Source organism: Nicotiana tabacum, chromosome 4 (assembly GCF_000715075.1).
Source record: "Nicotiana tabacum cultivar K326 chromosome 4, ASM71507v2, whole genome shotgun sequence".
Lineage (NCBI taxonomy): Eukaryota > Viridiplantae > Streptophyta > Magnoliopsida > Solanales > Solanaceae > Nicotiana > Nicotiana tabacum.
Genome location: NC_134083.1, coordinates 123,861,117 through 123,878,059, shown reverse-complemented (window position 1 = coordinate 123,878,059; position 16,943 = coordinate 123,861,117). Strand labels below are relative to the sequence as shown.

Below are 16,943 nucleotides of genomic sequence, written 5' to 3'. Positions count from 1 at the left end.
ATATTGATAAGTGGTTACCCATCTGAACTAAACATTCCAAAAGCAAGCCAAAAACTAATGTTGATATGAAATAACTTAGAAAGATGATGGAGAATCATTGAATATACTCTTGTTTAATATTGTTGTTCTAAACTTTTAATTTACAAGTATATAATCAAAATAGAACGTGCAAATTCTATTGTAATCTGAAAATCTTCATATTAAAGTATTATTTAATGAAATTAAGGCTCTTGGGCCTTTGATTGTTTTTCCTCAAATTACTTTCAAGTTTCAACTTTTAACTTTCAGTATTAAAGTAGTTTAAGACCTTAACAAACTATTTAAATTATTTATTTATAAATTATAAATTTATAAACATTAAAATAAAAATTATACCATACTATTTATATAATATATACTTATATTAAATATAAGAAAAAAATAAATTCAGCCTGATCCAACCCGGAATGATCAGGACCCGTACGGTCCAAGTATATCCCTTAACCCAAGCCCCTTAGCCATCCAGTAAGAACAACCTAGGACCAACATGGTGTCGAAACCGGTTGCGCCAAGTAAACAATTCATGGGGTGTCCTATGTGGGCACCCCCAATTAATTTGTACCCAATTTTTTTAAAAACAAATTAACTAGTACCCAAAGTACAAACAACTTTAGGTCTCCTCCTCCTCCTCCTCCTCCTCCTTCCTCTTCTTAATGGTTGCGAAGACAAATGTGACGATGGATGCGTTTTACAATAGTGAACTATTGTGGCGCTCCTTTTATAAGCGGTGTCGAAATATTGTAGAAGAATGAAAATGATAACTTTAATTATCATTCTTCTAGACAACAAATAATTTTAGTCTATTGATTTTGTTGAGTTTCATGTTAGAAAAGGTCATCAAACATATTACCAACGCACCAAGAGACAATTTATGCCAATTTGGTGTCATTTTTTCCTACTTATCCGTTTCCTCACAGTATTTTATACATAGAATAATTCACCCAAATAGTTATCCACTCAATCACTTAAAATAAAAATGGCCAGTAAAGGTATAATTTATGTATTATATGTGTATAAATATGTATAATTAATGTATAATATATGTAGATGGCTAAAAAAATAAATAATGAATATAACCGGCTATTTGTGTAAAAATCTCATATATGTATTTAGTAAAAACAATTTGACGATACACTGCTTCGTCGGCCCAATGACATCTATAGTTTAGAGTTCCTTTTTTCCGCAGCATCCACTCTTCTTAAGCTGAATCAAAACATTCAGAAATTGAATCAAACACTCGTTGAGCCTATTGTTTGAGCCAATTTTCTCAGTTGTTGCGAAAGATGACTACTCAAGACGTAGAGATGATAGAGCAGGGAGCAGCAGCTCCTTCCAATTCTGTCTCCTCCACTGGCGGCCCCTCTGTCTTGCACCGTAAGTCACAATGCAAGAAACTTGTATCTCTATCGTTTAGGTTTATGGGGTTCATTATATAAAGATTCAATTTTTGGGTTTTATTTTCAAGGATTATTGAATGGAATTTTCTCGGTTTTTATTTAAACTTGTTAACTCCACGATGAAAGGAACTCACTTCTTGTGGAATTTAGGTTTATGGATTTTACTATATAGCCTCAAAGATCCAATTTTTGGTTTTATCTTCAAGGGTTCTATGAAATAAATTCTGGGGTTTGTGATATATTGTCTCAAAGATCCAATTTTGCTTTTTATCTTCAAGGTTTCTCTGAAAAAATTTCCGGGTTTTAAAAAATGAATCTTTTTTATAAGATAATAATTTTATTTAAATGAATCTTGGTTAGAGTTCCAGAAAGTGGTCAATTTGTTAATGAAATTGTGTGAATGTCTTAGATTTGAAGGAGATAGCGTCTCTGATTGAGAGTGGGGCATATGCTCGTGAGGTCCGGAGGATAGCCAGAGCCGTGAGGCTGACTATGGCACTGAGGAAGAAGCTAAAAGCTTCTGTACTCTCTGCTTTCCTCAATTATGCTCTTGTGCCTAGATCAGAGATGCATTCGCGGCTATCTTCATATCTACCCACGGTAATGTTTTTGAAATGGCTATTTAACGTTGATATATGTAGATGCCATCCTTCTGAACATGTTTAGTATCCTTAGCGGTCGTTTAGTTTGCCAAAATAATTTCACCGTAAAACCTTGCAATGTAAATACGGCTTTTGGTTTCTGGTATAAGACTCTGTATTACTTGTAGAACTCTGCATTCTTCATTTTTGGTTAAAACTCCATACGATTTTGTGTATACATGACGTGGAATAAGAATGCATGTGTTAGCAATACCAGGATAAAACTAATTCTTGATTGCTCTGAATGATGATGAATGTACATAGGAAATCCATGTATTATTATTAATAAATAATCAAAGTATATTAGTCTGTGAACCAAACAACCTCTTAATGTTATGCCATTTCTTGAATTTACCAATTTTATGTTGACTATATCCTAAAAACAATGGATTTTTCGTTTTCTTGTCCCACATAATCGTTGTATCATGTCTGTATACTTACCTTGAAAACTCACAAGTGAGTTTGTGAAATAACAGTATGCTTTTGAGTTTGTTATGTCTTGAATTCCTGGTCTAGGATACCACTCAGCCCTTTCATATGCTTCCTCTTGATTTTCTTTTTTGTCAGCAGTAGGCACCGTAATTCAGGTTACTTTATCAGCATACCCATTTTTTTGATATGGTAAACCCCACCTCCTAACTTGTGGTTATGCCATAGAAGTGGCCCCTAACTGAACACCCCCCCCCCCCCTCCCCCCAAAAAAAATAAATAAAAGGAAAATTGCTCTCCCCCCATGGCCTAAAATGGCCTTTACTACTTTTCCCCTTAGTGATTCGAACCTCTGACATTATGATTGGAGATGGAGGATCCCTTGCACTAGGCCCACTCGCTAGAACAACTATTTATCTGGTAGCCTCTATTTGTGATTCCAACAAAATCCTCTCTTTCTAGGGTTTGTTGGTGATATGATGATTATGCCTTTTGATTTGTTTATTTCTCATAGGAAGATGAGCATGATATGGAAGTTGATACTGCAACATCTGCATCTCAAGCCCCTGCAAAACATCCTTTGCCAGAGCTTGAGATCTATTGCTACTTGCTTGTTCTGATATTTTTAATCGACCAGAAGAAATACAATGAGGTAGGATAAAAGTTTTGTATTTAATGTCATATTGTCCTTCACCAATGAAGTTTTTGCTTTCCTTGATTGACAATGTATTTCTTGTTTACTTTCAGGCTAAGGCATGTTCCTCAGCAAGCATTGCTCGTCTAAAAACTGTTAACAGGAGGACTGTTGATGTACTAGCATCAAGGCTCTACTTTTACTACTCTCTGTGCTATGAACTGACTGGTGATCTTGCTGAAATTAGGGGGTGAGTTCCAATTTAATGGTTCAAGCTTACATATAACTGCTATGCCATGTATATACATAGAAAAACTTTTGATTTTAATTAGTAAATGGGAAAAGTTCTCACAGTTAGATCTTAGGAAGAGAAACTGTAGCCTTAGTACTACCCTTTTGTACCTTTCATTTGGCTTCTCTATTTTTGCTTCTATAATCAAAGTAAACTTGTATTTTTCAACAGTATTCTCCTTGGGTTGCACCGGATTGCAACACTGCGCCATGACGAATTGGGTCAGGTTTGTCATTTATTCAGGATCCCTAGTTGTTTTTTATCCTCTAAATGTGATTGCATCTAACTGATATGACAATTACGGGTGTAGGAAACACTTCTAAATCTATTGCTGCGGAATTACCTTCACTACAACTTGTATGATCAAGCAGAAAAATTGAGGTCAAAGGCCCCCCATTTTGAAGCTCATTCAAATCAGCAGGTAATTCTCAACTTTATTCTCATATCTTTGTGCATATGTGGCTTTCCTTAGACTGATTATTTATTTCTCTCGTGATTGGTAAAATCTGATCTTATTTCCTAAAATGTAGGTTTACTTTCAAGTTTTGGTTGCTAAGTGGAGATTTGATTGGTTGTAGAATTAGCAGTTTTGCTTCTCCCCTCCTTTTCTTGCTTTCATCTTTTTTCCTCCTCACCTGAACATAATGGATTAAGTCATGTGTATACTAAAGCATTTTAACCCCCCAAGCCCAACATCCCTCCATCAAAAGGGAAAAAAAGGATTAATGGATATGATTAAACTTCCCTTATCAAATAATGATTAAAAGCAGATTACATCTCATCATTCCATAAATTTCTGTTGTAATTATTAAATCTATTGACTATTTCCACTTAGCAATCCAGCAAATTTAGTTGTTACTTTACTAAAGATAACTACTGAGTTAAGTAGCAAGATCATGGAGGCACAAACATTTGTAACTAAAGGACATAACACAAAAAAAAGAAATTAAACTCTATTTCACTTTGTAGCATAAAATGAAATGAAAATACACAATAGAAGAATTGTATTTTGAAACTACTAGCTTCAGGAATTTATGGCTTGGTTTGTAAAAACTGCCTTGGTCTCTCTGCTGCAGTCCACTGCCAATTTACACAAGTTATTTCTTTTCTTCAATCTGGTTCATTTTGATTGAGTAAGGTAAGGAGTGAGCTTTTAGCAAGTCATTGTTCAAAGTAAAAAAATACTTAAAGATATGCACAAGCATTTATGCCATAGTTTCGTTGCTTAAAAACAATTTTGGAGTGAGATATTAAAATAGAATTTAAACATGTAGACATATTTTCTTGAGAAAGGTAACAGTATATTAAAACATCAGCACAAAGGAAGTGCTGGAACCCATATTTACAGATATTCTTTTGAGAAGGATATTTAGAGATTACAAAACGCTAAAGTATCACCTGCTCATCTCACAGGGATTCTATGACATCTATGAATGATTCTGCTTCATCTACACATTTTTCTTTACACCAAATATGAAATAAAAAAATGCAGTTCATCTTAATCTTCTGTATTGAGCTACTTCTATCTTCAAACCGTCTTGCATTCCTTTCTTTCCATAATGTCCACAAATTTCTGTTGTAATTATTAAGTATTGACGATTTCCACTTAGCAATTCAGTAAAATTAGTTGTTAGTACCAGTAACTACTAAGCTAAGTAGCATGAGGAGGCACAAAAAATTGAAAATTTAAGAGGACATAACATGTATTTCACTTTGTAGCATATAAGATGAAATAGAACACATAATAAAAAATTGTATTTTATGGCTTAGTTTTTAAACTGCCTTGGTCTCTCTGCAGAACTCCGCTAACAATTTATGCTCATTATTTCTTATTTATCTTCAATCTGGTTCATTTTGATGGAGTAAGAAGTGAGCTTGTAGTAAGCCATTATTTCAAGTAAAAAAATACTTAAAGATATGCACAAGCGTCTATGCCACAGTTTCGTTGCTTAAACCAATTTTAGAGTGAGAAATTAAAATATAATTTAAACATGTAGAGGACACCGCAATTTCTAATTACTAATTTGTTTTGGACTAGCAAGGACATGGGCTTGGAGACAAACTATGAATTCATACTAACTTTGGTTTTAGGTTCAGAATAACAGCAACTAAATTGGTTTTGTTTGTCCATCAGTATGAAATTACATATATCTCACAAGGCGCTGGTGATATTTCAGATTTTATATTGATATCATGGCAAACATCAATATTTATGTTTGAACTTAACGAGCGGGAAGTGGTCAGACTTGATTTTAGTAGTTTTTATTGTTTGAATCGCATCCTCTATTCAAAATTTTATTTGTTCATATTTGCTCAAAGATTTTTGTACAATGTTTGTTGTTGCACTTGATCCTCATTCACCATCTTCCCTTCCTTTTCTTTTATCCTTCAGTTCTGCCGATACCTCTTCTACCATGGAAAGATCAGGACAATCCAGTTGGAGTATACAGATGCCAAAGAATCTCTTCTTCAAGCTGCTCGTAAAGCTCCTCTAGCCGCTCTTGGTTTCCGAGTTCAATGCAATAAGTGGGCTATTATAGTCCGCTTATTGCTTGGGGAGATTCCGGAGAGGACTGTTTTTATGCAGAAAGGCATGGAGAAAGCATTAGGGCCATATTTTGAGCTGACAAATGTGCGTATCACTAACCAGGCTCAAACGTTTTGTACTAAGGCATATTTTAAGCTTACAACCATCGAAGTTGAGACTTTCTTGTTTAATTCATATTATGGTCCAAAAACTATGTTTAATATTTCTTCAAAAAATGTGAAATACTTTATTTGCAGTGTATTCCTTTTATCCTATATGCATTAGCGAGTAAGTGTTCCAAGTGCCACAACTGATAAGACAGGCATTTATCAAACGATTACTATAGGGAAAACATGCTTTATAGTAGTATGTTTTGATGCTTTTCTATAAAGCATAAGTTAAATTCTAATTTAAAGAGTATGTTCATTAGAGTTTCATTTACTTGTCAAGGAATACATGAAGATATGTTTGTGAATTGTACTTGCAGTCATTTGTCACAACTCACAAGTTAGCTGCTTAGCTATAGGTGCTTGATCTACCTGCTCTGTTCTCAATTTGGATCTATTTAAAAGAAATGGAGTTAATGATGATGAGGGCATGTCTTTGATAAAGAGATTCATGAACTTTTTTGAAGTGTTTGTGTTTCATATATCATAAGGATAGAGGCTAGTGTTTTGAAGTGCCATTGGTAGAAGCACCTGTCCCTCCCCTGGCCATTTTATTCTTGATCCCCTATCAAGTTCTTAGATCTGTATATGATCTTTGTTGGATTTTCAGGCTGTTCGCGTTGGAGATTTGGAGTTATTTAGAAAGGTTGCGGACAAGTTTTCAAGCACTTTCAGTTCAGATGGGACTAACAATTTGATTGTCAGACTCCGGCATAATGTCATTCGGACTGGGCTCCGCAACATCAGTATCTCATACTCTAGGATCTCATTGGCTGATGTGGCAAAGAAGCTGAGATTGGATTCTCCAAATCCTGTTGCTGATGCTGAGAGTATCGTGTCAAAAGCAATTCGAGATGGTGCAATTGATGCCACATTGGATCATGCTAATGGATGGATGGTGTCAAAGGAAACTGGTGACATTTACTCCACAAATGAGCCTCAAATTGCTTTTAACTCAAGAATTGCCTTCTGTCTGAATATGCATAATGAAGCAGTCCGTGCTCTTCGATTTCCTCCGAATTCTCACAAGGGGAAAGAAAGTGCTGAGAAGAGGAGAGAGAGACAACAACAAGAACAAGAACTTGCTAAGCACATAGCTGAAGAGGACGACGATGACTTCTGATGGAACTGATGATCAGCATTGGGGTGCACATGTGGCGGCATGCTTTACTTAAGAATTCCCTTTAAGAGAATATGATCACATATACATTTCATACGCAATTTCCTTTGGTCTTCTGGTTCTTGCAGTCTGACATCAGGTTTTTTGGTTACTGTTGTTTAAATATCTCTTTAAAAGATCTCTTTTATCGTACATCTCTCCTGCTTGTTTGACCCATACATTTTCCATGGGCAAAACCGCAAAAGATTGTTATCCTTACACTCTTATCTTTAGTTTTGGTGGGGGTGAGGATTAGTTGAAATTCTTGTGATGGAAGAGAATTTTCTAATAGATCTTATTTGGATAATGCATCAAATATTCATTTGTCAAGTGTAAATTTGTGTGCCGCTCTGATAGTGCACTTGCTGCAATTTTATTGACCTTTTCTCTGCCTAATCTGTTTTTACCTGCAGAGAAAGGGGTAGTCTTTTTTTTTTTTTCCTTGGACTTGTTCTGATTCCATATCATGTCATCCTATTAGGTGCCAGGGGTTTTCACAAGTAGCATCATGCTCTTCCTTTGGTGCAAAGCCTTATGTTTATACCAAAATAGCATTTTTGGAGGTCCCAAATTTGTTGGAGCTGCAACTTAGTAGTCCCTCTTTAACAATTTTGCAAGAACCATGTACAAGGTATGTTATAAAGTTTAAGGCATTCCTGTGCAATCACATTTTTAAAGATTTAATGGAGGATTAAGTCTGGCAAATGCAACTATTGATGTACCTTTCTCTCCTGCGTCTGCCTTCCCGTTGCTCGATTGCTCTGCCACTGACATCTCCCCACCATGGCCCTCCCAATTGCCCAGTACGAGTAGAACATAAGTCTAGAAGTCCCTCTACCTAAATAAACAGTAAAGTGGGCAAGGAACATTCTGTTTCTTTCTTGTTGGGTTGGTATATTGTTTGGTCATCTTACAAAGTTCTAGTTCTTTACAAAAAAAGATGTAATTCTAGCAATTTCAGGCTTTTGTTCGCCTAGGTGATCAGGAGTTATTACTTTTGTCTCTCACAAGTTTTCCGGTACATCCAGTAAGGAATGTCAAAGGTGGACCGTCCGCGTGCCGTCAATAAACTCGAGATTTTTCTTGAACAAAATATAAAAATCGAAAATTCACATTGTATTTTTATCAATCTGATTTATTTCATACCTTCCATTCAACGAGAAAATGGGTCAAATTTCAATATTCGAATGAATATGAACTACTTTGAGAAAAACACACGGCTAAGCATTTTTTAAAAACTATTTAAGAAAATGATATCATTTCTTGTTTATTCCATAAATAGCATTTTTTTTTAACAATATTAGCATATTGCAAAAATTATGCACACAATTAATGAGTAACTGAATGCACAAATCATGAGATCCATATTTATCTTTTCACATTCTCTTTCCTTTTATTTTCTATTCTAAATTTCAGCAAGCTCGCAAGAGAAAAAAGAAACAACGAAATCATGACTGCCTTTCAGTAACAGGCCTCGCACGAAACAAAAAAATAAAGATAGATCGAGACTAGAGAGAAGAAAACTAAAAGAAAAAGAAGTCTTGGTTCTCAAAAGTTCGAACAAATAGAAGGATGCATGCGAGCACCAAAACGACCCCAATCATTTTTCAATTCCTTTGAAGATTTTGTTCAAGAATTTTGCTTCGATTGTATAAATTTTACTATGTATATTTGATGTGATTGAATTATAATCTTATGTATTATTACTGTTTACCAAAATGTAGTTTTTGAAAATATCTTCTGTATTTTAATTGTGTACCACTCTATATATATATATTTTGTAACAAACAATATCATTTGTACTCGTATTAAAGAGAATTGTTGTCCGATAATTTAATATACTCCAAAAATAAGTTGTATATTTTTTTTAATATGCTCATATAACAACATTATTCATCACGTATTTACTAAATATACGTCAAAGCAAACTATGAAATTTAGTATACGTCGAATATATTTCGTATATATATTCATCTAGTCAATCAATGTATGATTAAAAACTTATGTTCAAATTATTGTAGTATGGATATACCACTTATAACGATGTAGTTAATAGTAATATACTATATATGTATAAATATACATAGTATATAATAGTAATATGTAAATAATAGAGTCTCTCTCTCTCTCTCTCTCTCTCTCATATATATATATATATATATATATATCACAAATATTTATTATTAAAATTAATTATTTATTAGGTTATGAAACAACAATAATATGATAATTGAAGTATAAATAAATGATTGTAGTCTATGTTTGCGTTGTAGAAGAAAGACATATCAAAGGAATGAATGGGGTGTCAATTTTGATAATGCATTATAAATTCTCGGTAAAATAGTTATTGATTTTTATATGATATGTCTTGCCATCATTATACTTAGCCGTTATGGGAGATGCTATGATATTATGGGCGATAATTTAGGAATTGAATTGGTGTAGCTTTAAATGTTTCGGCCAGAAATGTAGATAATTAGCTGCAGTATTTGTTAATTACTTATTGTTGCTAGGATTTTGTACAATTTTCTTAGATGTTATCTAGTTATGTTTATTCCCCCTACTTTTGTACATTCTACTTTGTGCATAGGTACTAAAATTCACCATCAAGCAATTCAGACCACTCTTAGTCATGCCAAATGGCAGCTGAAGCGTACCTTCATTTTTAGCATCTGTCAATTTAAATAGTTGGATATTTGGTTGCTGACTCCAGCTGCTACTTTTATCAAACCAGAAGAAAAAGAGAAAAAAAGAAATTCTAAAAAATCTCTTAAATTGAACAAAAGTTTTGTGTATGATAATTATCTTGAATTGAAAATCGTTAAGCTTACCAGAAAACATCTCTTGCAGTCTACAGTACCTCAAACCAGTAAATCAGTCTTTTCGGACTAATATAGTCTCTTTTCTATTACAATGGGATGAAATTGGGTTTGATAATGTAGAGAAGTCGAATCCTGGCAGTATCAGAGCTTTCTCCTGCAATTGCACATCACAAAGTAATTGTTTATGGTGCCTGTTTGAGAAAGCATCTTGCCAGCTACGAAGACAAATTCGCAAGGATACAAGCCCTTGAGCAAGAATGTAATCTAGCAAAATAACGACTTTCTCTTTAATATCAAGAACAAAAACATACCCAGTATAATCCTACAAATGGGGTCTGAGGAAGGTAGTGTGTACACATACCTTACCCCTACCTAGCGAGATAGAGAGTCTGTTTCTGATAGACCACTGACTTTATTTAATATAAAGGAAAAGAATTTCACATGAAACAGTTTTTCTCTCTTTCTTACTGTTTATGCAAGATTTACATCTCTCTTGATTACTGTCCATGAAAGCAAGCAAATTCTCTACAAAACACCCTTGGAAATTACATGTTTGTGAGCTTAGAGGAGTTTGCAGAAGTATGTTGTTCACCCTTCTGGTATCAGTTCAGGAGGTTGGAGGTGCATTAAAGTATCTTGCACAATGAAAGAACAATAAGCAGTCATCACCCAGCCAAACTCAATCCAAAAGACTTGACAATATTGCTGACCCTTTCAGCAAAAGTATTGGATGCGATCTTCTTGCCAGGAACGTGGAATGGGTTTGAGTCTTTGACACAGCATCAACATATGCAGAATGGAATCTCCTGAAAAACTGTTATTCATTTCCACCAAAAGGACAATGTAAGCTGCCATCCCTATCATGCAATAGGACATGGGGAAAATAATGGGGATACAGTAATATAAGGGGGAAATATATACTTTGCACCCTCCCAAAAAATCACTTACACACCTAAACTTTTTGTGCGTCCCTTTACCTTATTCTTATCCAAAGTTTATCTATTACCCCCTGTCCCCCTTCCCCGAGGGGTGACATAGCAAAGAAGGTGTTCTCACCTTCTAGACGCCCGTGAAAAGAAGATTTATTTTTATTTTTAAAATGAAGTAAATTCCACATGTGTCATTTTTACTTGGATCCTTTCTTTTAATCACAACTAATAACACTTAATGGCCCCTCTTTTTTTTCTTTACTTTAGTTTTAGCCTCTTTTCTTTTTACCCGGAAAACCCCTTGTTTTGTCTTGAAATTGCCAGATAAGAACTCCGAGGCAGTCCACAAATTGTGTCAAGCACACGCGATTCTCCAATTCATCAACAAGTTGAAATGAGCTGTTGATAAAATGCACAATTTACAAGATAAAACGAAAAGTTCGACGAATTTTGATTTGCCAAGGCCATGAATAGTTACTGGAAGAGAGTGCCAGCAGTGAGGGTGCAAAACGTGAAAACTTGGGAATTTTTTCTGCTCTAAAAAGACCCAGAGAAAGTGTCATTTTCATGGTCTTCATGTAAATTTCTCTTATCCTTCACCACCAGCAACAATTTTTTCTTCACTCACTTCTGCGGATTTAACACCTAATCCCTCACTAACAAACAAACACCAGCATCCCTCACACCCACTCTTACCTCACGTCTCTCCTATTTTCTTCAACCAAAAAAAAGAAGACCCACAACTTCCTCCATTCACCGTCCTCTTGCCTTTCATTCACCACCACATAAACACATACCTTCCTCTATTTTAAACCCATTTCTTATTTTATATTCATAAAACAACAAAAGCTTTTAAAAAGGGCCAGGATCAACAGATTTTGGTTAGAAAGATTTTTCCGGAAAGCTCCATATTTTCCGATCAACCTCTACCTCTTTCATTCATCTGAAAGAAAGAGAAGTTTAAGAAAAAAAGAGTTCTATCTAATTTCTTTTTCGACTCTTTCTCTAAAGGGCTTTTGGGAAGGAGGGACCAAGGGTGTGTTAGCAAGTGAGGGTGAGGAGAAGAAGAAGATGATGAATAGAGGTTTTTTTTTTTTTTTTTAAAAAAAATGATTTTAAGGGTTTTCTTACATGGAAGCTGATGCAGAGGGCGTTGGTTGTGGGATTTGAGAGGGGGTACTAATTCCACTTCAAACAAGAATAAGTGGGTAAGAAGATGCCCACATAGTTTCTGGACAAGTTTAGGGTGCGAAGTATGTATTTCCCCTAACATAAATATTCACTTTGTCAACATATTGCAAACTGGGACTATATAACTAATGTCTGGATTAGTGAGCTACTTGGTTTCAAGTATATTCCTATTTTCCCTTCATCCCAGTTTCCTGCACCTACGACTATTCAACCAAAGTTGAGCAAATTCTCTACTTTACAACTGTCCATTGCAAATGAAAACAGTGTGTGCACGTGTGTGCGTGCATGTGAATGTGTTCGGATAAAACACGAGACAAAATTTCGCATCCTTTTCATGCTATAGAATATACTATGATTGTATGATGGCCACTAGATCCAAGCAAATACAAATTAGTATAGCTGTTCCTACAACATAATACATTATACACTAGCAACCTGGGTGGACAATGAAGTTAACAATCTAAAGTATTACTCTCTTGTTCTACATTTTGTTTTAAAATGTTTAGTGGAAGTAGGGGTGTCAATGGATCGGTTCGGTTGGTTATTTTATAAAATTGGTACCATATCAATTTTTCGATTATTCTATTATGTATAACTAAAATTAGACTTTTCGAAACCGTTCCAATCATGTCGGTTTCTAATCGGTATCGGTACGATTCGGTTAATTTTCGGTATGTTTTTAAATATCATGTAAAATTCACCGGTAGAAATAAAATGCAATAATATACGTTCTTTTATATGACTTAGCAAAACTCTCTAGACATTTTTATTGTTTAAAGAATGATGATTAAAAAAAATAAAAGATGGCTAGAGTATAGATCCATCAATTATTCTACAACAACGTAAAAGAAACAAAGCAAAGGCAAAGAAAATATAAATCACACGAGCGGAAAGATATTAACCAAGTTGGGACTCAAGAATAAAGTATATAAAAGATTAAATATTCAAAAAGATAAATCTAAATTATATGAAAGGAAACATATTCAATACATTGTAGTTTGCTACTCATTATCGCTAAAATACTTTGTGTCTTGCTAATAAAGATACTTAAAATAACTTAGCTTAAGTAGATGTAGCATAATAGGTTTTAGGAATTAGTATTTTGAGTTTAATTAATTGTTGGCTTGTAATAGTTTGCATAATTTCAAGGCCCAAAGAAAAATTTAATGCATTATTATTTTTAAACTTACTAGATAAATATATTTTTCACATGTAAAATTTATTCGGTACGGTTTAGTATTTTTTCGGTTTATTTTTATAAAATAAAAAACCTATCCTAATTATCGGTACGGTTATAAATTTATATAAAAACCTACGATTTCTTAAAAAGAAACCTAAAATTCAATTCGATATGGTACGGTACGGATTCGGTCGATTTAGTCGTTTTTCAAATATCTATTACACCCCTAAGTGGAAGTACCACAGAACTAGTAAGAATGTGATACTATTTCCAATCACTGCTCTGCTATGTTTAAACATAGGGAATAATGCCTTCGTGTAAAATTCCCTCAATTTATGTAAAGGGCTATTATTTATATGAATATCTCTTTCTTAATATCAGGACGCAAGCAAAAAGAACTTATCACGACAAACTAATAAATATTACATCTTAATTTCCATTTAAAGAAGATTAAGCAATCCATTTACTACCTGGTTGAGATTCTCTAATGATCTACTTGCTCGAGAGCACAATTTTCTAAAAACACGTTCTAGAAAACAATAGTGATCGTCTCGAATTAAAAAGAGCAAATTTATGAAAACAAGGAAAATATGTGAAATGACTCCAGGAGTCAAAGTTGACAAATAATTATGGCCAGTCATCAACAGTACCAAGATGCACCAACAGATCTGGGTCACAAGAGCTGAGTCTATTTGTCTAGGTCTTTTAGTTTGGTCTATTTTGCAGAATAGAGAAACACTATGCAACTGAAGAGATTAAACGTTACAATATGTAAAATAGATGATTACAGATATTTATTATGGATTTATTTTTTTGATAAGTAGAGATTACAGGCTTTATTGCTTTCATTTGGACCAACACAAGCCTTTCAGATATTCCTTTTTGAGAAGTTAATAATTAAATTAAAGTACAAAAAAACGTGGCAAGAAACCTTTGAGATATTTTTCTTTCTATGTAAAGAAATAATTAACTTAAAATCCAGATATGATAGATCCAAAAACTAATCCTTTCAAAAACCAGTACACGAAGAACACAAGAAGAAATATCTGACTTATTTAAAATTTACATCAATCTCGGATCACTAACTCTGCTGCTAAAAATCAACAAGTTACTATGCTTCAATAAAAGCAGATACGTTTGTCTACAGGAACATAGGTGTGAATCCATGTAAAGTAAGAAATAAAACCTTCACAGAATCAGCACTTACATTTCTCACATCAGCATCTCGAATATCAAGATCAGTTGTTACCAGTATGAATTTCACCTTTGTATTTGTCAAATAACCATACCTGAAAACAGCATATAATCAGATATATAAGGACACAAGAAGCAAGGAGGTTTAATTGTCAATAATCTATATTTTCTTAGAAATGAAACCACCAATCCCCTCCCCTAAGATGCCAAAAGCTGAACTTCTTTATTGCACAGCAAATTAGCACTAATATGTACTCACACTTTGTAGTTTTCGGTTGGATATAGCAAGCCAAGAAATGTCTCGTTCTGCGTGGGGCTGGATTTTTTTGGATTGTTCACTGTAATAGACAACAGATGAGTTGTCAAATAGAGAAGAAGATGCTATTCTGATTCTGATTCTTGATATCAACATTGTTGGGATATGAACTAAACTATTCTCTTTGATAAGGTAAAGTAAATATGAACTAAACTAAATTGCCCAACGAAAGAATAAAATGGCTTCAAACATCCAATCCCATGAAGTGGACAATTTGAAATTCAGCTTATGAGAACTTATTACGAATTCTCATAGTGCACGATCTCAAGAGTAACTCCCTCTTTTTCTTTACAAACAGGCTAGATAGTCAAATGATTATCAAAGTGGTATTAAATTGTTGCTTCAATCTTGAATTTTCTATTCTGAGGTCGCCTAACTTCAGTCAAGAAATGGTATAGTTGGTCTAAGTTAACTGATATTTATATAAACAGCTCGAAAATGCAGTAGCTACTTTGTAGTTTCCACACTATACAACACAAGAACCAACAACAATAGGCATGACATATGACTTGATAAGTGGGTTAAAGTTTGGAAAACTTTCTGTTGCATTCAGTAGTTTGCAATGTAACAGTGGAGCATTTCGTGTTTGAGTTGATTAAAATGCAAACACTATCCAACAGTTGCCCCATCTGAATTAAGCATCCTTCTCTTTCAAGAAGTTAGACTCCTTTTTGTGGTGATAAGTAATTGGACTCAAATGTTTATATGGATTATATGATGAAGACATTACTCCTCATTAAAAAGACCATATGGTCTATCTTTCTATATTTTTCAAACTAGACATTATTGGAGGGTTTTCCCTATTCTCTAATGGTGGATATCATTAAACGGATGAAACATGTAATATAAAGGGACAGAAACAAAAGACAAAGTCAGACCGAAAAAGAAGAAAAGAAGGCTTCTTTAGCATTTAAGAGGCCGATCCTAGATACTTCAACTTTAGCTTTCTGACTTCGCTCTTAATTGAAACATCCATCCGTCTGATCTAAGTTTCAACATGCATCTACTTTCTCGAATGACTAAAGCAATAGCTACATGCTGCATTTTTGGTTTGATCAATATGAAAAAAGCGCTCCACATATGCACATCTATTCTCAAAGATCTCTATACAAATCACACTGGCGCAGAAGGAATTATTGCCCCTACTTAAAGAGTAGTTAGGTTCTATCTAAGTTCGTAGCTGTATCAAGTATGGAAGGTTGAATCCACTTCATCAAGAAAGTTATACTGCATAAATAGAGTAAAAACAAAATTTTAATCCCCTTAAACATAAGAGAAATATAGGTTCAAATTTCAGATGAGTTTCTGTTTTATTCCTTGGTCAAAATTTCTGGCTCGGCCACGACAAGTATTGCAAAATTAAAGGCGTCAAATCAAATGATACTAAAATTAAGAGGCGGATCCAGAATATAATGATGGCAGTCCACCTCTTACTATATTTACACACATTTCTATGAATTTCATTTTAAAGTTTTCTACCACAAGTATATAATTAGAGTCCGAGATGGTGGGTACTTAGCAAAATCAAATGATGGGCGTCAACTGTGCGTGTGGCAGTCAGTTCGGAGAGAAAGAGAGAGACAAAAACCTCTTTCATCGACAACATCAAGGGAGCAATGGACGATGTGATGAAGCTTTAAGGCGTCATCTGCTTCGGTAAAGCTCTGTATATATAGAGGATTGTTCTGCCCACCAGAAAATCAACATAATAATGTACAAGGCAGATAAAAGTGGCGAATTCAGTTGTTCCAAACAAAATGATTGAAAGAGAGAAGGTGAGTTTGTTTACCCGAAAAATCGGATAAAGTAGAATTTATATATGGTTTTAAGGGCAAGTAGATTCTTCTGATATAAGAATAACAATGTACGTATTTATGTTGCGAAAATAGGAGATGATGAACAAAGATATTATGTGAACTTAGAAAGATAAACACAAAGAATTCTTGATCTCCTCTCCAAAGTGTCTTCTATTACAAACTCCTCCCTGATTTATAGCCAAGGATTGCTACTTTATCTATAGCAACAT

The 16,943-nt window shown here is 34.2% G+C and overlaps 1 protein-coding gene and 1 long non-coding RNA gene across 3 annotated transcripts; one reads left to right on the top strand and one right to left on the bottom strand.

Moving 5' to 3' along the window:
• The first annotated feature begins 1,172 nt into the window (after positions 1–1,172).
• LOC107809945 (putative 26S proteasome non-ATPase regulatory subunit 3) lies at positions 1,173–7,990 on the top strand. Of its 2 annotated transcripts, XR_001653520.2 has the most exons (9): positions 1,174–1,413; positions 1,846–2,036; positions 3,021–3,158; positions 3,254–3,390; positions 3,604–3,658; positions 3,743–3,853; positions 5,825–6,064; positions 6,737–7,385; positions 7,767–7,990. XR_001653520.2 is itself a non-coding variant. In XM_016634653.2 (8 exons), the coding sequence occupies exons 1-8, from the start codon at positions 1,323–1,325 to the stop codon at positions 7,247–7,249; spliced, it is 1,476 nt and encodes a 491-aa protein (XP_016490139.1). In that variant the 5' UTR covers positions 1,173–1,322; the 3' UTR covers positions 7,250–7,622. The 2 variants fall into 2 exon arrangements, 1 of the variants encoding a protein (XP_016490139.1); XM_016634653.2 differs by lacking the exon at positions 7,767–7,990 and having other exon boundaries at positions 1,173–1,413; positions 6,737–7,622.
• Positions 7,991–10,374: 2,384 nt separating this feature from the next.
• LOC107809944 (uncharacterized) lies at positions 10,375–14,858 on the bottom strand. The gene is made up of 2 exons (XR_012708923.1): positions 14,615–14,858; positions 10,375–10,921 (listed from the first exon to the last, which is right to left on the bottom strand). It is a non-coding gene; the product is annotated as an uncharacterized LOC107809944 (long non-coding RNA).
• Positions 14,859–16,943: the final 2,085 nt, after the last annotated feature.

What these genes read in the sequence shown, in the direction of transcription:
- LOC107809945 (XM_016634653.2), top strand. Translation starts at nt 1,323, where the DNA reads ATGACTACTCAAGACGTAGAGATGATAGAGCAGGGAGCAGCAGCTCCT. An exon ending in GATCTTGCTGAAATTAGGGG is followed by an intron (nt 3,391 to 3,603) that starts GTGAGTTCCAAT and finishes ATTTTTCAACAG; the next exon opens with TATTCTCCTTGGGTTGCACC. An exon ending in AAGCTCATTCAAATCAGCAG is followed by an intron (nt 3,854 to 5,824) that starts GTAATTCTCAAC and finishes TTTATCCTTCAG; the next exon opens with TTCTGCCGATACCTCTTCTA.